The sequence below is a fragment of the Cibotium barometz genome, chromosome 13 (assembly GCF_041138505.1).
Source record: "Cibotium barometz isolate CiBa-2024 chromosome 13, ASM4113850v1, whole genome shotgun sequence".
In the NCBI taxonomy this organism is placed as follows: domain Eukaryota; kingdom Viridiplantae; phylum Streptophyta; class Polypodiopsida; order Cyatheales; family Cibotiaceae; genus Cibotium; species Cibotium barometz.
Genome location: NC_141058.1, coordinates 37968580 through 37989049, shown reverse-complemented (window position 1 = coordinate 37989049; position 20470 = coordinate 37968580). Strand labels below are relative to the sequence as shown.

The following is a 20470-nucleotide window of genomic DNA, read 5'->3' as shown; positions in this document are numbered from 1 at the left end:
GCCCATACTTAGGTCCCTTGGGCCCCAGGCATTGGTGGCTAGTGGCCGGTGCCCAACTTTAATGAATGTGAACAACAAAGGTATAAAACCTTTAAAATAATAAACAAGGGTTTAAAGGAATACTTGCCACTTGTTCACATGCCACAAACCATGTCAAAATACAAGGCACTTTCACGGTTCATGGGTAGGTGTCTCCTGCCCGTGAACTGGACATATCATAGTAGGCAGTCACACGAAATCAATTTCAAGCAAGCAGACATGCATGCACATGCATTATGCAATGGATATATCTCCCGTTCCTAGAACCTATAAATAGCAAGTCTTCTAGAGCACGGAACTAGCTCAGTGGGAAGCCTAAACTAGGATCCTTGATAGTAGGTTCCATGTCCTAGCCACACTACGGGTGACATGGGGCTTGGTCTCTCGTAGGTGACATGAGTCATGGTCTCACTATGGGTGACACAAAGCTCCCTGGCCTCTTGTACCTTGGCGCGAAATAGGGGAGAGCCACTTGGGCGGCCAAATGGTGACATGTCCCTTGGCTTCTAAACAGTTGTCGTCAACTACTGAAAAGCCTCCAAATATGCATGAAGAAGCTATGGACAATCTCTGAAGTACTCTTCATCAACCCATTTCGTGTCGATAGGCAAATAGTTCTTGAACTTCACAAGGTATTGTGTGGAAAGCTTACCAGCCGGTAGCTTTCTCTCCTTGTGAAACACAATCCGCGCAGGTTGAAGAACTTCCTCTAGTTCATCAACCTCTGGCGGCTCTTCTATGACAGGCTCTTCTAGCTTTGACCCCACATACTTCCGCAATAGATTCACATGAAAGGCATTGTGAATCCTCCAATGATCAGGCAATGCAAGCCAAAAAGCAACGTCATTGATCCGCTTGATCACCTTAAAAGGTCTGTAATACCTGGTAGAGAGCTTAGGTTCCTAATGTGTCACACTCCATAGAGAAAGGTTTCTACAAGTCTGGAATGACTAATACTTGCCCACTCGTAATGTCATCCTTAATGCAAAAGAAAGCCTCTCTCTTAAGGGTCCATTTGAAGACTACCTTCTTCTTAGTGAGCTCATGCAATGGTGAAGCAATCCATGGAAAGTGCCCGATAAAATGCCTGTAGTACGAACATAAACCCAAAAAGCTTCGTACTTGATGTAGGGAAGATAACTCAGGCGGATTTCGAATGGCTTTTATCTTTGTAGGATCCATCCTGATGCCATCCTTCAACACAATGTGGCCCAAATAATGAATCTCTGGGAGAAAAAATTCACTCTTCTTTGCATTGATAAAGAGCTTGTGCTTGCAAAGCTCTTCAAACACAACAACCAAGTGTTGGTAGTGTTCCTCCTCATTCTTGGGGAGAATACCAAGATGATATGAAAAAACACCTCCGAATTTGCAATGCTCACGAAAAATGTGATCCATCATTCTGTTGAATGTAGCCGATCATTCATGAGACCAAACGGCATGACCAAAAACTCATACAAACCAAATGATGTCTTGAATGCCATTTTGTGTATCTTGTGGTGCAACATGGACTTGGTACACTCTTAAGATCAATTCAACTTAAACATGCAGACCCATCAAGTTTATTGAGAATGTCATCTATGCGTGGGATTGGAAACGTGTTCTTAATGGTAAGCTTTTGTCACGTGCATCCCGCACTTGGATGCCACGTAGACATTTCTGTACAGAAGGTGCAGGACCTGGGATGGTGAATTGGTCCCATGTGAGCCCAGTCCGGGACGAGTCAGCCAGGGATCCATCTTAGTTGTCCGAGGTCAGGTGTGCATTGTCCTGCACATGCGTCCAAGGTCAGGTGTGCACTGTCCTGCACATGAAGCAGTGCCAGTCCGTGCTGTGAGTCTCCCTCTGGAATGATGTCAGATGTTCTGTGGATCTGGTTTGCAACTGGATGCCAGGCCTCTGTAGGCATGTAGGTTTGCATGTAGAGATGGGGCCAGCCCATAGGGCTACCCCAGTGCGAAGTTTTGCACTTGCATTCTTAGTATGGGCATGGGGGAGGTGTAGAACCACCCCCAAGGGGCGAGGAGGGCCCAAGCTTTGCCCACCAGCCAAGGCATGGGCTGGAGGGGCTGTCGGCCAGCTGTACTGCTGCTGGACAGGCAGCCGACTGGGTCTAATACCCTACCCAGCTAGTCGGCCAGGTGTAGGGAGCAGTCCCACACCCATGCGTTGATTGCCCAGCAGCCAGGATGCTGCCCCAGAAGCATGCGCAGGCTGGACAGCAGGGTGGCATAGTGTGAAAGCATTTATTATTAGTGTGCAAGCATTTTATTGGAAAATATCTAGTCATGGGGCTTCATGAAACAGGCCGACTGGATGCTATGTGGGGTATAAAAGCCCAGCCAAGATCTCAATGATCTCATCTCATAATCCACCAAGTGCATCAAGCATTCAAGGGCCAGGACAGCCAAGAGTTTGCTAAAGCAAAGGGGTGAAGGACTGAAGGTCAAGGGCAGGTTTTCCAGCCAAGAAAAGGTCAAGTACTTTGTATTTGTTTTCAGATTTACATCATTCTAATAAAGCAAATACACCATCCGTGGTGGGGGCCCTACAGAGGGTAATTGGGACCCAATACTGTGTCCTCTCCATCTCCCCTTTCTCTCCCTATTTTCTGCACATCGTCTTTCAGTTTGTGCGTTAATTCCGTCGCGAAAAGAGTGCTGTTTTCTGAGTTTTGAAGTACCGATCCTTCTCCGAAGCTTCCGCATATTACAGTGGTATCAGAGCTCACTTCAAGGGCAGGTTTTCCAGCCAAGAAAAGGTCAAGTACTTTGTATTTGTTTTCAGATTTACATCATTCTAATAAAGCAAATACACCGTCCGTGGTGCGGGCCCTACAGAGGGTAATTGGGACCCAATACTGTGTCCTCTCCATCTCCCCTTTCTCTCCCTATTTTTTGCACATCGTCTTTCAGTTTGTGCGTTAATTCCGTCGCGAAAAGAGTGCTGTTTTCTGAGTTTTGAAGTACCGATCCTTCTCCGAAGCTTCCGCATATTACAGTGGTATCAGAGCAAAGATTCAGCAAAGAAAACCAGAAAATTTTTTCACTCGTGTGGTTGGTTTTTAGACGCCGGTGGACTACCCCTTTCGGAGTGACTCCTGTCCCTCGAAGGACGGTTGGTTTTTAGCCTCCGGAAGCCTCCGGAAGTCTCCCACACAGATAGTGGATGGTCAGATTGCGTTCCGGAAAGGAATTGCATTTTCCCGCTATGGCGAACTTCGGCGACGAGAGAGAACCAGAACCATGGGACCAGAGTGCACCAGGCAGCCCAGCTAGGGCACCTGGCTTGAGTGTAACAGACATGTTCCAGCAGATGATGCGAGCAATCGCAGACCAGACAACCAAGTTGGATGAGCAGAAGGCGCGGATTTTGGCTCTGGAGGAGCGTTCTCGCTCTCCAGCGTCGCGTTTTCCATCTCCTCCTCCCTCTCCTTCCGTATCCCAGATACCAGATCCTCGTTACAGGGACCCTCTCATGGGGTCACAGCCGCAGCCAAGCTCCTTGCTTGAGATGCAGATGCGTGCATTGGAGATTCGACAACGCGAAGACGACGCCATGCGACGAGTGGAACACGAGCGTTACCTCAGAGCTTTGGACGCCAGATTGACACCGGCGGCGCCCTCGAATCATTTTCCCGAGAAAATGAATTTTAGTAAGTATAATGGTAAACTCGATCCCACTACTCTGTATTCATGGTTACATCAATTTGAAGCTTACTTTGCCGCAATTAGGAAATCAGATATTGACAAAGTGATCTTAGCTAGTTGGTATTTGGAAGGTGAGGCCATTCCTTGGTGGACTCAGTGGGCTCATGCCCACACCAGATCAGGTATGGCAGCTTACGTGTGGGACGAGTTCGTCCGTGACCTTAAGCAGCGGTTTTTACCGCCCCACTACCTTGAGCGACTCGAAGACGAGTTCAGGGGTGCGCGTCAGAACGCGCAACCAGTCCTTCAATTTGCCAATAAAATTTCGACCTTGTGTCTACAATTAGGCTTATCTGATTCGGACAAGAAATGGCAGTTTTTGTATGGCCTGGACACGCAAATCCAATGGGAGGTGCGTATGTTTAGACCAGCCACCTTTGAGGACGCACTCTCGCTCGCGCAGAGTGCAGAAATGAAACACAATGGTGGCAAGCCCAAGACTTCCCAGCCGGCTTCTCCCAAGGCTAACGCCTCGGGGGGCAAAAGCCAGAACCAGACGGGGTCTTCCCCAGGACAGAGCCCGGGAGCCTCTGGCTCCAAGAACTCGAACAATGCGTCTAAGCTTACTCCAGACCAAAAAGCGGAGGCAGGCAAGACAGGTGGCAAGTTGAGTGCTGAGGAGCTTTCTTAGTACAGAAAGGAGGGTAGATGTTACTTTTGTCACACAAAAGGACATACTTCTCGGGATTGTCCGAAGAAGCCTCCAAAGGCCGCCGCCGCCTCCACAGCTTCCGTGGTGAGCACAGCTCCCACACATACCCCAGCGGCTACCCCTAGTTCTTCAACCCCCGGTGCTTCAGTTGGAAATTATTAGGCGGGAGCTCGAAGATAAGCAGAAGGGCGCCCATGACCAGGAGTATGAGCGCAACGAATTGCTCAAGTCCTTTGGCTACATAGGTGGCCAGAGAGTCGTTGTCTTGTTTGACAGCGGCAGCACGGAGGATGTGGTCACGGAAGAGGCCGCTAGGCGTGCCCGTTTCGAGCTGACTCCGGTGGACAAACAGGTTGAGGGTTTTAGCACAGGTATGACAACGAGCGTCAAGTATGAAGCTCTAGGTGCTAAATTAGTGATTCAGGGCATAGAGTTTGTGCGTGACTTTATGGTTGCCCCTCTTGTAGGAGCAGACATAATTTTGGGTATCCAGTGGTTTCACAAGTTTCTTCCTGATGTCAAGTGGGACAAGCACACGTTCCAGATTGATCGGAATGTGTCAAACACCCCGGTGACCATTAAGTGTGAGCCAGGTATTCCAAACTTTCCGCTCATAAGCCACTTGCATGCTAAGCGAGCAGTCAGGAAAGGCGCACTGTGTGCGATGATTTACATCGAGACAGGCCAGACGGTGGCCAGTGCTTCCGAGAAGTACTCGGTTCTCCATGAAAAGTTCCAGAAGATTTTTCTTCGGGACAGTCTCCCTCCCCAGCTTCCCCCGTCTAGACCGGAGGATCACAAGATTGACCTCCTCCCAGGCTCGGAACCCCCGAGCAAGTTTCCGTATCGCCTGTCTAAGGCAATGGAATCGGAGTTGGACCGCCAACTCCAAGAATTGTTGCAAGCTGGCTTCATCCGCCCCAGCGTGTCGCCATTTGCAGCACCGATCTTGTTTGTCAAGAAGAAAGATGGGTCTTCTCGGTTGTTTGTCGATTATCGTGCACTCAACAAGCTGACTATCAAGAGCCGATTTCCGATGCCTCGAATTGACTATATTCTCGAGAGGCTGAATGGAGCTAAGGTGTTCTCTAAATTGGATTTAAAGAGTGGGTACCACCAGGTACGGATTGTAGAAGGGGACATCCCCAAGACAGCCTTCCGTACAGAACGGGCCCACTATGAATTTGTGGTTATGCCATTTGGATTGACGACGCCCCAGCTACATTTAACCGCATGATGATGCGTATTTTCCGGGAGTTGATTGGAGTGTGTGTGTTTATATTTCTGGACGACATACTCATATTTTCAGCTACAGTTGAGCAGCATGACATTGATGTGGAGAAAGTCCTTAAGTTGCTGGAAAGCAACGAGCTCTATGTCAATGAAAAGAAGTCAGAATTTTATCTGTTCTAGGTACATTACTTGGGATATATAATCAGTGCCGAAGTACCTCAGACCGCTTATGACATTAGATCATTTGTGGGTATATGCCAGGCATATTCCACCCACATTGACAAGTTTTCTGATCTCTCGGCAGACCTCACCGATCTGCTAAAGGGAGTGAAAGCAAGGAGGCAAAAGATTCGAATGACTCCACGAGCGTTGGAGGCATTCCAGAACCTCAAGGTGGCTTTGTCTGAAGCGCCTTGTTTAGCCCTTGCCTCGTGGGACGAACCATTTCAAGTGATCCTCACCGATGCGAGTAACATCGCAATTGGAGGTGTATTGCAACAGAATGGTCATCCAGTAGCTTACATGTCTCGTAAGTTACTGCCCGCCGAAAAGAACTACTCAGTCTACGATCGTGAACTCCTAGCAGTTATACAGGCCTTGAAACATTGGAAACATTTCCTGTATGGCCGTGACTTCGAGATCCGCACTGACCATCAGGCATTGCGCTGGATTCAGATGATGCCAAGTGCATAGTGGAGTGATCGACAACACCGCTGGAGTCAGATATTCCAGCAGTTCGGTGGTCTGATTGAGTACTTTCCAGGAAAGGCCAATCCAGTGGCCGATGCTTTGAGCAAGAAGGGACAAGTATCTGCGATTCAGACCACTAGACTTGACCTTGTTGGTACAGGACTAGAAGACATGAAGCGCACGTACGCGGATTCCGAGGAATTCGGTACACAGTGGGAACAGGCAGTGGATGCCACAGGACCATGCCATTTTCTGATACGCGATGGTTGGCTTTTCTACAAAGGCCGACTGTGTGTCATGAAATCATTCCGGGCAGCTCTTCTCCATGATGCCCATGACTCCATTACAGGTGGTCATAGGGGCATGAATTCGACTCTGGAGAAATTAGAACGGCAATACTATTGGCCAAAGATGAGGCGTGATGTGTTTACATATGTACAACGCTGTGACATTTGTCAAAAGGTGAAAGCTCCTCGTGGAAAGAAGATAGGGTGGTTACAGCCTTTGCCAATTCCTGAGGGTCCTTTCCAAGACATTTCAATGGACTTTGTCACAAATCTGCCTCCCAGTCCGAGTAAGCGTAATACACAGTGTTTAACTATTGTTGACAGGTTCAGCAAATTTGTGATGCTTATTCCTTGCAGGGCCAATGTGACCGCCGAGGATGTTGCCCAGCTATTCATTCGGCATTGGTACCCGATTGGCAGGACTCCATATGAGGCAGCGTTTGGAAGGCCTTTCCAGTCGTTGTTAATCAGGACTTCGTCTTCAGTACCGGAGGCGAACAGAGTGACGGAGACTTATCAGGAGATCCTAGAGTCCGTTAAAGACAGATTGGCTGAAGCGCAAGAGGCCTACACTCGACAGGCCAATAAAGACCGAAGGGACATGAAGTTTTCGGAAGGAGATTGGGTGTATCTTCGGATAATGAAGCAAAGATTGAAGCAGGTGGGCAAGCGATGCCCAAAGTTGTCTTTCAGGAGCTTCGGACCATTTCCCATCCGGAAAAAGATTAATGAGGTGTCTATGCAGTTAAAGCTACCTCCGAGTTGGACTATGCACGGTGTATTCCATGTCAGTTGGTTAAAGCCATATGCAGGTCCACCCCCTTCAGAGGTCAAAGACGAAGCGGAACCAGACATCATGGATGAAGCAAAAGTAATGGTTCCAGAACAGATCCTTCTGCACCGTTTCAAACATGGCTCAGGCCGAAGACTACGACAGTTTCTCACAAAGTTTCAGGACCGAGGAACTCATGAAGCGGTATGGCTCGACAAAGAATTTTTCGAAGACTATCCGGCATTATTGACGGATTATTTGGAGGCTATGCAGCTTCCGTCAAGTTAAGCAGAAGGGGATGTCACGTGCATCCCGCACTTGGATGCCACGTAGACATTTCTGTACAGAAGGTGCAGGACCTGGGATGGTGAACTGGTCCCATGTGAGCCCAGTCCGGGACGAGTCAGCCAGGGATCCATCTCAGTTGTCGGAGGTCAGGTGTGCATTGTCCTGCACATGCGTCCAAGGTCAGGTGTGCACTGTCCTGCACATGAAGCAGTGCCAGTCCGCGCTGTGAGTCTCCCTCTGGAATGATGTCAGATGTTCTGTGGATCTGGTTTGCAACTGGATGCCAGGCCTCTGTAGGCATGTAGGTTTGCATGTAGAGATGGGGCCAGCCCATAGGGCTACCCTAGTGCGAAGTTTTGCACTTGCATTCTTAGTATGGGCATGGGGGAGGTGTAGAACCACCCCCAAGGGGCGAGGAGGGCCCAAGCTTTGCCCACCAGCCAAGGCATGGGCTGGAGGGGCTGTCGGCCAGCTGTACTGCTGCTGGACAGGCAGCCGACTGGGTCTAATACCCTACCCAGCTAGTCGGCCAGGTGTAGGGAGCAGTCCCACACCCATGCGTTGATTGCCCAGCAGCCAGGATGCTGCCCCAGAAGCATGCGCAGGCTGGACAGCAGGGTGGCATAGTGTGAAAGCATTTATTATTAGTGTGCAAGCATTTTATTGGAAAATATCTAGTCATGGGGCTTCATGAAACAGGCCGACTGGATGCTATGTGGGGTATAAAAGCCCAGCCAAGATCTCAATGATCTCATCTCATAATCCACCAAGTGCATCAAGCATTCAAGGGCCAGGACAGCCAAGAGTTTGCTAAAGCAAAGGGGTGAAGGACTGAAGGTCAAGGGCAGGTTTTCCAGCCAAGAAAAGGTCAAGTACTTTGTATTTGTTTTCAGATTTACATCATTCTAATAAAGCAAATACACCATCCGTGGTGGGGGCCCTACAGAGGGTAATTGGGACCCAATACTGTGTCCTCTCCATCTCCCCTTTCTCTCCCTATTTTCTGCACATCGTCTTTCAGTTTGTGCGTTAATTCCGTCGCGAAAAGAGTGCTGTTTTCTGAGTTTTGAAGTACCGATCCTTCTCCGAAGCTTCCGCATATTACAGCTTTTTCAAAGTCCGGTAATCCACACACATGCAGAAGGAACCATCCTTCTTTTGCACTAGCAAGACAGGTGAACAGGATGGCGAAGAGCTTGACTGAACTAAACCTTGGTCCAACAGTTTGGTCACCTGTTTCATGTTCTCTTCTTGCTGTGCTCGACTTACCCTATGTTGCAGGTATATTTGGCAGGGAGCTACTAGGCACCAAATCAATGTAGTGATCCTCGCGTCTCTTAGGAAGTAACTCTTCAGGTAATGCATCTACAAAACAATCCTTGTACGCATCTAAAAATTTCAGCCTATCACTCGTAAGAGTGTCTACATTTACACCATCACATTTAACAAAGTCACGTACAAAAACCAAGTACGCAGAAACACTCTTTTTCATTGCCTTATTAATCTGGGCATGAGGTACAACTGGGATGGAGTTTCCCTCTTGGCCAGCATCAATAACATGCATGCGGCCCTTATGCATAAAAGCAATCTGGTTTGTTTTATACTCCTTGTGTGGCTCAATGCGGTGATGCCATGGCTTTCCCAACAATACATCACATCCCGTGCAACCAAGAAATTCTTATGGTCAAGGTAACCTTGTATATGTATGCGTAACTTCCCAATGATAGGGGTCACTTGCACATTCTTTCCCACATAAGCGGCCTCTGCGTCAATATGGGTCCCACATCCCCTACATCTATTTTAATGTGGATTCCATCTCCATAGAAATGAAGTTATTTGTGGCATAATCATCAAACATAAAGAGTGCAGACTAATCCTTGAGCTGTCTCCAAGCTTTGCAAACCATCCTCTCTTTGTCATCATTTGCTATAGCCCCTTGCAGATCGAGAATGGCATGCACATTTGCCTTTTGCTGCTTCTCATTGTCCTTATTCTTGCGTTTAGGATATTCACGAAACATGTGATCTTGGCTGCCACATGAGAAGCATTTACCCTCTTTTTAGTATATTGCTCCCTTCCTCAGGAGTTAGGCTAGACTTGTGTTTTTTCTGTGAGGCATCTTTGGGTTGCGTATTTTCAGCCTTTACTACACTTCTTTTGGCATCTTTGACAAAAGGTTTAGAATGCTGTCCACCCTTTTGCATGTTATGACCAGCCCTCTCTTTGCCCTTGAAAGCATGGTCTCTTTTGCCAAAATGCTGCAATTTATGTTCCAACTGCTCGGTGGCAAGAGTACCTGCTATGTAGTCTTTAAAGTAGCATTGTGATGCATATCAAGACGGGATTTGTAAACCGGTTGAAGCTCAAACTTGGACTTCCTCTTCTTCTCAGGTTCACCCACGAACAAAAATGGAGAGACCTCCAAATAGATCTTCCAAAATTTATGTTTGCATAGACTCATTATCTTTCTGCTCTATCTTGTCCCACTTGCTTATGATCTTCTCCATAGCATTGGGAGGCAAGAAGTGTGCATAAAACCTCTCTTTGAAGACCTCCCATGTCTGAAGTGGGTTGCTAGAAAGCTTTTCAGTGATCCACCAATGGGCAGTTGAGCCCTTTAGAAACATGCTCACATAGTGAATCTTCGACTTCTCGGAGAACAACTCATCACACTGAAGGCAATATCAAACTGGGCTATGAAAGCAATTGCCTTATTCACATCATAATCACCATGAGAAGTTCCAGACTTACAGATCTATCACCTACCTATGCAACGGTGACCTATGCAAAGGTGGCCTTCTGGCACTTACATACACAAAAGGATCCTTGCATGAAACTCGCTCTCCATGCCATGACAGGCCTTTTCCCTTGCCAATTCCATAGGCAAAGTACGACAGCTAACATGTCCAACGCTTTCCCCATGGTTCCATGGATAGTGTGGCAGATGAAAATTGCCCTCAACCTAGGCTTATTTTTTTACAGAAGGTTTTGTGTTGGATTATGTTGATTTTATGCTAAGAGTTGGATAGATTTTTCAAGGTCTGCTTGTATGGGGGTTAAATTCCTCTTTGTTGTAAAACTATCTTATGTGGAACTGTCACTAAGGTATAATGGCTGCTGGGGCGATTGATGCTGTACGAGGTACACGATCATCCATCGAGGAGCTCATACACATCTATACACATTCAGACAGGTGAAATCAACAGAAAGAGAGTTTTTTTAGTCCATGCCATTATAATAAGAAAGTGTTCCTTGTAGCATATTGATTTCCTTTCAGCCGCAAAGATACTTCAGAGAAGGTTCTTTTTGTTGTCTAAAATTTTTCTATTAACTCGAGAGCTTTCCTTGTCTTCCCCAGTGTTGCACTGGTTGTGGACAACCATGATCTCCTTGGCAAGCTCGGACCTGAACTTCAAGATTCTACAAGTTTGAAATTTGTGGTACTTCTTTGGGGTTCAAAGCCTCAACCTACTGAAGGATCTGAAGGATTCAATTTTGTAGTGTACACTTATGATGAAGTCCTTGCAAAAGGACGGGATCGCCTTAATTTCTTGGCCAGCATGGGACATCCAGGTAATGCTATATTCTCGTGGCGTGATGGTTGTAAGTTGACACATTTCATGAAAAGCTTGAACTTATTGTGGATTTGATAACTTGCAACAAGTTCCAACTAATGTAATTCTCAATTACATATATATATATGAATTCAGAGTCTCTAAACTTTTTAAATCATTTAACCTTACTGCAGATTCAACCCAATGTGATTACATTGAACCAGAAGACATAGCAACACTCGTGTACACCAGTGGGACGACTGGGAATCCTAAGGGTGTCATGCTTACTCATGCCAACCTGCTTCATCAGGTAAGGTGATTATGGAGTCCCTTTGTTGAGTGTCAGTGTGCTTCAAACTTAATTTGGCTTATGACACCATATCCTTAATCTTGGCAGGTTCAGCACCTAGGGAAAGTAGTTAATATTAATCCTGGAGATAGGTTTGTCAGCTTGCTTCCACCATGGCACATGTATGAAAGATCATGCGAGTATTTCTCTCTTGCTCAAGGGATTGAACAAGTTTACACCAATGTCAAGAGTCTGAAGGTCTTGATATTTCCACACTTGTGTGAAGCCATCCATTTGTTTGCCTGCATTTATCCTTCAATTTTTTTTTTTCGGAACCTGTCTTTGTAAACAAGGGGTGCTTGTAAAATCTGTCCTCAAAACGTATGCATACTCAGATTTTCACTGTACAGTTGTTTTCTTTCTTGTCACAGGAGGATTTGAAGAAGTATTCTCCTGACTACTTGGTCTGTGTTCCACTGGTTTTTGATATTTTGTACAGGTAATGATGATCATTTCATTTCAGATTGCTAAATCCACACCATACATACATGATGCATGCATGCGTACTCACATAAACATGCATACAGACAGACAGACAGACATACGTACATAAGAGACATATATACATACGTACATCCATGCAAAGCATTTGAGTATATATATACATACATACTCACATAAACATACATAGAGACAGACAGACATATATACATACGTACATCCATGCAAAGCATTTGAGTATATATATACATACATACTCACATAAACATACATAGAGACAGACAGACAGACAGACAGATAGACATATGTACATACAGAGACATATATACATACGTACATCCATGCAATCATGTGTACGTGCACACACACACTTACACGTGTGTGTGCACTCACATTAGTGTTTGTGTGTGTGCGCACGCACATTATTCTCTGCAAATTTTCAGATGGGTCACCTTAGCAATGTGATTTAAGGCCATGTGCTAGATGAGGTTACTTTCTGTTTCTCTTAAAAATGGCTGTATGAGAAACTCTTAAGTATTAATTTCCTGATGTTAGGATTTTCTAATTGTTACTCTACAGGAAGATTGAGATGGGGTTATGATTTCACTTCTTCTGCAGTGGAGTTCAGAAGCAGCTTTCGTCTGGATCTAGTGCAAGGAAATTTATTGCTTTCACATTAATCCGCATCAGCATGATGTATAAGGAGTGGATCCGAACGTATGAGGTCAGATTTTGGGATTCCTAATAAGCATGCATACCAGCTTCTGCTTCAAGTGTAGTTACATTTTGTGGGTGCTAATGTGTTGGGGATGTTGAAGTCAACAAGTTTTTGGTTCACAGGGAAAAGTCTTGGCTCGAGCAAAGACGAAGACATCGGCAATCATTGCTGCTTGTGAATGGTTGTTTGTCAGAATTATGGCAGCAATACTACTTCCGCTTCATAACTTGGCAAGATTTTTGATATACAGGAAAATACATGCAGCAGTGGGGATTAAAAAGGTTTGTTGAGTTTTTGTCCTCCTGTACTTCTTTAGGTATTGGTAAAAGGAAGAAAAAATGGGGGTTTTTTTGTGTGTATTGGGAGGGGGGGATATGAAATGGTGTAAGCACATAGATTGTAGGGGAGTTCCATGATTATGCTATCACCATATGCTTGCTTTGAGTTCAGGCAGGCATCAGTGGCGGGGGAAGCTTAGCGCCCCATGTGGACAGGTTTTTTGCGGTAAAGTTGTTTCCATCTGTTTCTCTTGGTAAACAAGTATGGTCTTTAAACGATTCTAACACGGTTGTGGTGATATGATGCTGGAAGATAAATTGTCTCTTGTTACTATGCAACAGGCCATTGACATCACCATACTGAATGGTTATGGATTGACAGAGAGCTCACCAGTGGTTTCTGCACGAGTTCCAAAAAATAATGTGAGTCTCCTCATTGTTCACACATATCAATAGCATCGACGCAATTTTTTTTGTATAATATTGTAGCTTTAAATTGTTCTAGAGCATCACAACATTGTATCTCTTGGATAATATGATGTGTAACAGTATTGTGATAGCATCATTTAACAATCTATACATGTGAAGCACCCAATTGCCTCCACTACATGTGAGCTAGAAACAGGAGGAAGATCCCAACCTCTCCCAACATGAGAACATGAATGCAAAGATAGAGTAGCTACAAAATAATTTATTGCCATATACTTAGAAAACATTACGTCCTTGCTCAAGGGTTCATTACATATTCTTTTTTCTTTCAGAAAAGAGATGTCTATCAAGAATGAAAAAATACACAAGAGGGAGATTTCAAACCAAACAAGGTGGAAATCTTAACCAGTCCGGTACCTTGTGCTGCCAAGAAGGTCCCATATGATCCATCTTGTACAGAAAAAGACTGGTGCATCATCCTCCCCCAGAGTGGGGAGGCCCATAACCTCAAGAGGTCCCGGAGAAAACTCCAGACTTTGAGTGATGAAACCCTTCCAAGAAGGTCCCTGAAATCCAATGGTTGGGTATGGTAGCATCAATCTACACAATCCTCTGACTGTTGCCCCTCAGATGTTATGTAAGCATCCCTCTGTGATCCTCCGTGAGGCTTTTAAGCCTCTTCCGATCTAGCCTTTTGGGTAAGAGAATCTCCCAGCCAGCCCATTGAATATGTGTAGCTGCCCAAGGGGTCTACCATACTCATCCAAGATCAAGTCATTCCACATAATGGGTTGTCTGTTAGCCTGCTTAGCTAACCGTAGAGCTATGTGAACCAAGAAACACCTCATGCAATCCCAAGCCCAAAGAAGGGATCTAACCAAGGGGGAGGATGGGGGCCGATGCTCTACCTCTGATAAGATAAAACGTGGGCTGTGTATCTAGTCACCTCCCCTAACTGGAGTACACGTCGAAACCTCTTGCATGAGAAATTCTTTCCATGGATCAGTGCCAAGAAGAAATCCTCTAACAATCATCTTACAAAGCAACGCCTTACATTGCACCTGCTGAAGTTTGCTTTTAATGCTCATGAGCACAAGTGCAAACTGTTATGCTGGGGAGATGTCAATGCCAACCTGGCCGCCAAGGTATCTGGCAGTGCATCCTCTCTCAATCCAAGTGAACCCCACATCCAAACCCCAATGTGGTGGCGGAGAATCATTGATCCAAAATCCCACAGACTTCTGCCAATTAATGGTGGCTCCTGCAGCCAAACAAAAAACCTCTAAGGCTGTCCGGAAGGCACCAACACATGCATGTGAGGCGTCCAAGAATATCACGGTATCATCTACTAGCTCCGAGTCCAATAACTCTTCCTTTGTACGTATGTCACGTGCACCTTGCACTATGGTGCTATGTGACACACTAGCTCACCATTCAATGTAACATTATACATCATTAATACCCTTTGTAGGAATATTTGTCATATGTTGTGGCCCCATTGTGAGCCCCAATCCGGGACATGTCAGGCACGAGCTTCGTAGGTTAGTCTCCCAGCCTTCGGTGTCAGGGTTAGACCCTTAACACACTTGGAGAACAAGCATGTAGAGTCATGTGAGGTTAGGGCATGCATAAGTCAGTCCTATAGTTGCATATACAAAGCATGTGAAAGCATAGAAGCATTGATGCATGGGCCAGCCCATGAGGCAATACTAGGCATAGTATTTGCCTTAGTCTTGTTGGTGCATCATGGACATCCCATACATCATGTCGGCCAGCTTTTAGGGCTGATAACAGTCATGTCCAGCATCATACAGCAGTCATCCAGCATCTAGATAATACTCTCTGGTCCTCTCCAGGGCCAAAGCAACTCTCTATCGAGGGTCAGGATCATCACACGACCTCCAAATCTCTCTGACCTCATATGTGAAATCTCTGCTTCCAAATAAAGAGAATCAGGGATATGGACACGGGGGGACGCCATCTGATTCCCCAGCTCCCTAAGGCACAAAACAACCGGGCAATGATCTGACTTGATAGCATGATAGTAATGGTGCCTCCCCTATCCAAGCTCCAATCATCCACATAAAACCTATTGAATTGGTCCCCCATTCTTAGGCCATCCATCCAACCCCTACTAACTTGTTGTGTTGTCTGCAACATTTTTAATGTCATCCTTTGGTCCAAGTGACTGAACCAACCTTAATGGAGAACATCAATGTCAGATCCTCATACCCATTGATTCTTTATCGACAGTACATTATCAACATTAATGTACTGTCAGATCCACACTTTATTTGGTTTTCCACTGAGCTAGAAACTTGGTATGGTGGTTTATCTATGGAAATCTGTCCACTAAGGTGGTTATATTTCTATTCAAAAACCGGCAGTTGGCCCTGTACGGTGATGATGTGAATGTTGATACCACTGCTAGTAGTCTACGCTATGAATTTATGGAGTTCATGGGGTGGAATCTCACTAAGAGACCTCCATAAACTTAAGGTTGCACTTTTGTTGGTGTTCAGTTCTGAGATAACCCGATCTTTCCATCGGTCTAATTCTAAGCAATCACAGTTCTGTGTTATACTGGTTATTTTCATCAGGTACTTGTGCTTCAGACAGGAAGCAATTGCGAAGTTAAAAGTTTGACTTTTGACCTTTTCATGTCAGGTTTTAGGAACAGTTGGTAAACCTCTACATGGGACAGAAATAAAAGTTGTGAATCCTGAATCTGGTGAAAATCTTCCACAAGGAAAAAGAGGTTTGGTCAAAGTGCGTGGACCGCAGGTGATGAAGGGATATTACAAGGTAGCTAAATAATGATCAAATGCATTTATCAACTACTTCAAGATATTCCACATACATCTCTTTTACACTATTCATGCAATGCACACATGTTTGTGTTTTTACAGAACCCTGAAGCTACAGCTAAAGTAGTGGATAGGAATGGGTGGCTCGACACAGGAGACCTTGGCTGGATTGTGCCTGATATTAGAGTTGGTCCAGCGCGTTCTTGTAGTGGAACTTTGGTGCTCGATGGGCGTGCCAAAGATACTATTGTCCTTTCAACAGGTCTGGATCAGATATACTCTTTATAATGCACCATGTGGTTTTTGTTTTTTTGTTTTTTTTTTGTTTTCTTTGGGGGGTGGGGAAAGGGGGGGAGCGGGGGGTGTTTGTTTTGGGTTGTGTAGAGACTGTATCAGTCTTTGAAATATGCATTTCGAATATTGGGAAAGAAGAAAGGGATTTTGTGGGGTCAAAAGAGGTAAATAAACAGATTTACTCATATTGGATGACATCTGAAGTTTGACTCTCTCTTTCTCTCTCTCTCTCTCTCTCTCTCTCTCTCTCTCTCACACACACACACACACACACACAGACAAACTGCTTGAAAGCAACTTAAATACTCCCTTTCTTGGAAAGGAAATCGGCCTTGTCAGTAGATATATGACTGATACGACAGGAGGTTTGAGCCACACATCTGAAGTTTGACTCTCTCTCTCTCTCTCTCTCTCTCTCTCTCTCTCTCACACACACACACACACACACACACACACACACACACACACACAGACAAACTGCTTGAAAGCAACTTAAATACTCCCTTTCTTGGAAAGGAAATCGGCTTTGTCAGTAGATATATGACTGATACGACAGGAGGTTTGAGCCACAGGCCAAGCAGGCTTTTGATGCGACCACTCCTTACTTGACCATATCTTCAAACTTAGAGCATCATTGAGGAGGCCAAACATAGGGGTCGGTAAAGAAAATCTGTTGTGGATGCCTGGGAGATGCTATGGTGGCTCTCTCTCTCTCTCTCTCTCTCTCTCTCTCTCTCTCTCTCTCTCTTGGAGTGCTGCTTCAGCATGACCTCTGTTATGGTGAAGCTCCAGTAAATACATGCCTAAACATCTCTCATCCTCATACCGCATGACTTGTGAGAGGGGACTGAATCTGTCCCAGAGGAGACAATGAAATCTCCCTCAAATCTCATCAAATCATGCTCCTCGTCCTCCACCAGACTCAACCCTAAGGCAATGAGATGATACCCTCATGTGACGTGTGCATTCTACATGATGAATATAAGTGATGGTCTGAAAGAGGGTATCTTTGACCAAAGGGCCAGCTGCAAACTCTGCTAGCACAATCTCGTGTGTCACAGATGGCTTATTCCTGATCATATGTGAGAGCATCATCCCCGAAAGTTTCTATGCTCTTCCAGGTCGCCTCACTGAGATCTGGTCCTGAGAAGGGGCCCCCATAGATCGCTGCTGGGTGCACCAAGGTTTCAAATAGCCAACATTTGGTGTGGGGAGAGGTGTTGTAGGGTAGAGAGTTGCTGCTCTTGATGTGACATTATCTGATAATTATGATTTGTAGCTTGTATTTACATTATGATCAGGAAATGCAGCTCGAATGTTTCCAAGTTGACATATTTGTTTGTCTTGTAGGTGAGAATGTTGATCCAACACAAATAGAGGAAGTTGCCATGCAAAGTAGATATATCCAACAAATTATGGTTGTGGGCCAGGTTTGTAAATTGTAGTCCATAATCAAAAGTGGGTTAATTATGATTTCAGCTTTTTAATGTCCATTCATGTCTAGCAAGTATGTTATTTGAAAAAATGTGAAGAGTACAAGAGCAGGATTTGAGTTGTCTAGAAACGAACACCACGAGATTCATGAGAAAATAGAGAAAACTACAGGAGGAAAAGATGGAGGAAAGAGTGGAAGAAAGAACGATGATACCAAGCACCCCAAACCTTGGACAAGATGAGTACCGATAGTCATATAGAGAAGTGCAGCCATGAATCATATCCAGCATGCTGCTACACCAATTTTTTTTAGACATTCTTATTGTAAAGGGGCATGATCAGAGGTTTTACAAGCGAATGGAAGGTTGAAGAAGGTGGGGCAAAGGTGGGCAGCAAGTGAAAATATTGGTAGGACTGAAGAGGATTAAGTGGTGGACAGTGGGCTCGAAATGCATGATTAGACACAACTATAGAAAGCTGGCTGGAAAAGCAAGTCAGCAAGCTGAAGATAATGGAAGGAGGGCAGATGGAGAGGCTGAGCTGTAGGTCATGGGAAGTTCTTAGCACCTAGTATCTGAGTGCGTCTTTACTTTGCCACCCATCATGCTGTCAAACTCCATTCTTGATTTATAACGAAGGCAATGGTATTTAAGAGAGTCTATGGCTACTCTTGAACAGTGAAAACTTGATAATGCAGTTTTCTGCAACCTAGGAAACTTGAGCGGTATATAGATGATGCAGTTTGCCGCCAGCTAGGTGATCTAGGTGGTGTGGAAGGGAAATGGGGGGAGCTTGAATTGGTGTATGTGGGTTGGCTTGTGTCGATACTCTTTGCCAAGATTAGAAGAGTGTCGAAGGTTTATCAAGATTAGAAGAGTGTCGAAGGTAAATCTGTATTTGCGCTTTTCTTGTTTAAGCTAAGGGAGAAGTAATGTCACTACCATGTGAAACTTTTTACAGGATCAGCGTAGGCTTGGGGCTTTGATTGTTCCTAACAAAGATGAGCTACAAGCAGCATCCGTTGCTCTCCATGAGACTGACAGTTTATTCCGCCGTGAGCTGAATAAATAGTAAGTGTCTTTCTGCTCTATACATGTGTGTTTCCATGGCACTGCAAGATGATCTCCATCACCATAGTGTTTTTCTTTCAGTCTGTAGTGTTTAGTGGTAAGAGTTTTATCAATGTCTCACTATGCTGCACCTGACATGTGTGCAGCACCTCAGGATGTTCAGTCCCAATTGGTCCATTCCTCCTCATTTTCGATCCATTCACGGTAAGCCTTGTTTGCAGAGGTTAGTTATAATTGCAGACAGTAGGTATCTTGTTGGATGGTTATGTAAATGAAAAGTGATTTGGTATGTCGCAAGATAGAACCTCTCTCTCTCTCTCTCTCTCTCTCTCTCTCTCTGTGCTGTTTTAATCATCAAACTGTCACACCCTTCAGCATGCAGGAAGGTCCAAGCTCCATCTTTTTAGTCATACGTTATACCTTAAATTTCTTGTATGCGCATTGCAATGAGCCAATTCAGTCCATTCTTCAAACATGTGAAAGGCATAAGTTGATAGTACTATCACATGCAAGTAGTTTTTATTTTCCTTGCGATTGGTATCATTTGATGAGGTAGTGCTTGTTTTATCCTTATATGCCCCTATTTTGGACCTATTATCTAGGGAGGATTTGTTGTGTTGAGATCACTTACTGTCCCCCTAGTACTGAGGTGAAAGCAGCATTCAAACAAATATCGATTTCTTACTATTGAATGCCTATCTCACGAGGTTGCATTAGTTTAATTGTTGGTGAGGGCATGAAACCATGGTCCAACTAACCTGATTCAAAGAGTGTTGTGTAGTGGTGTCAAAAGATGAGGCCTTTTGTAGATTACATTTTAGCTTTTCAAAAATCAGCCTTAGTGCTTGCTGCTAAGAGTGGAGAAGGAAAAACATAACTCATATAATCATTTCACTTACACTCATTTTTTATAGTCTTTTAATTCTTGATAGATCTTGTCTGTAGGGAGAATTTTTAAGGAATATTATTAAGATTTGAAATGCGTGTGCTTTTTTTTTTTTTTTTGCAGATAGAAAGTGGTTTGCTGACGCCCACGATGAAAATGAGACGCAATATAATTGCAGAGAAATACAGCTCTCAAATTAAAGATTTGTTTCAAAAACCGCAGTAATCTTTTTGAATAATTGCGGCTTCAATATCAAATCTGCAATGTTATAGAGTGTTTGAACAATGTGAAGAGTAGAGCATCATTCTTTTGTGCACTAGCATCCATCTATCAATCTCTCTATCCTCACACACACACACACACACTGGTTCTATTAATTTCTAGGAAAGACCCATAGTGTCTTTGAGACCAAGCCATAGTTGTCAAAACTTGGCGCTGGGAAGGTCCCAATTGTGTGCTCACGTTTTTGATCAAGAGAAGCCATTGCCAACCTGGTTGATACGCTTGCATGCCAACTTATGGAACAAAACCAAACCTAT

The 20470-nt window shown here is 44.8% G+C and overlaps 1 protein-coding gene across 2 annotated transcripts in view; it reads left to right on the top strand.

The window, feature by feature from the left end:
• Positions 1 to 20216, top strand: part of LOC147632656 (long-chain-fatty-acid--[acyl-carrier-protein] ligase AEE15, chloroplastic-like) — a 42808-nt gene extending 22592 nt beyond the window's left edge. For both annotated transcript variants that reach the window (XM_086807469.1, XM_086807468.1), the window contains exons 4-18: positions 10777 to 10864; positions 11030 to 11244; positions 11420 to 11535; positions 11623 to 11772; positions 11946 to 12013; positions 12634 to 12739; positions 12856 to 13014; positions 13184 to 13237; positions 13354 to 13434; positions 16108 to 16245; positions 16350 to 16509; positions 17892 to 17971; positions 18936 to 19045; positions 19192 to 19249; positions 20055 to 20216. In XM_086807469.1, coding sequence (XP_086663595.1) covers positions 10777 to 10864; positions 11030 to 11244; positions 11420 to 11535; positions 11623 to 11772; positions 11946 to 12013; positions 12634 to 12739; positions 12856 to 13014; positions 13184 to 13237; positions 13354 to 13434; positions 16108 to 16245; positions 16350 to 16509; positions 17892 to 17971; positions 18936 to 19045; positions 19192 to 19249; positions 20055 to 20156 — 1685 coding nt within the window. In that variant the 3' untranslated portion in view covers positions 20157 to 20216. The remainder of the gene's footprint in view (positions 1 to 10776; positions 10865 to 11029; positions 11245 to 11419; positions 11536 to 11622; positions 11773 to 11945; positions 12014 to 12633; positions 12740 to 12855; positions 13015 to 13183; positions 13238 to 13353; positions 13435 to 16107; positions 16246 to 16349; positions 16510 to 17891; positions 17972 to 18935; positions 19046 to 19191; positions 19250 to 20054) is intronic.
• The last annotated feature ends 254 nt before the right edge of the window (positions 20217 to 20470 follow it).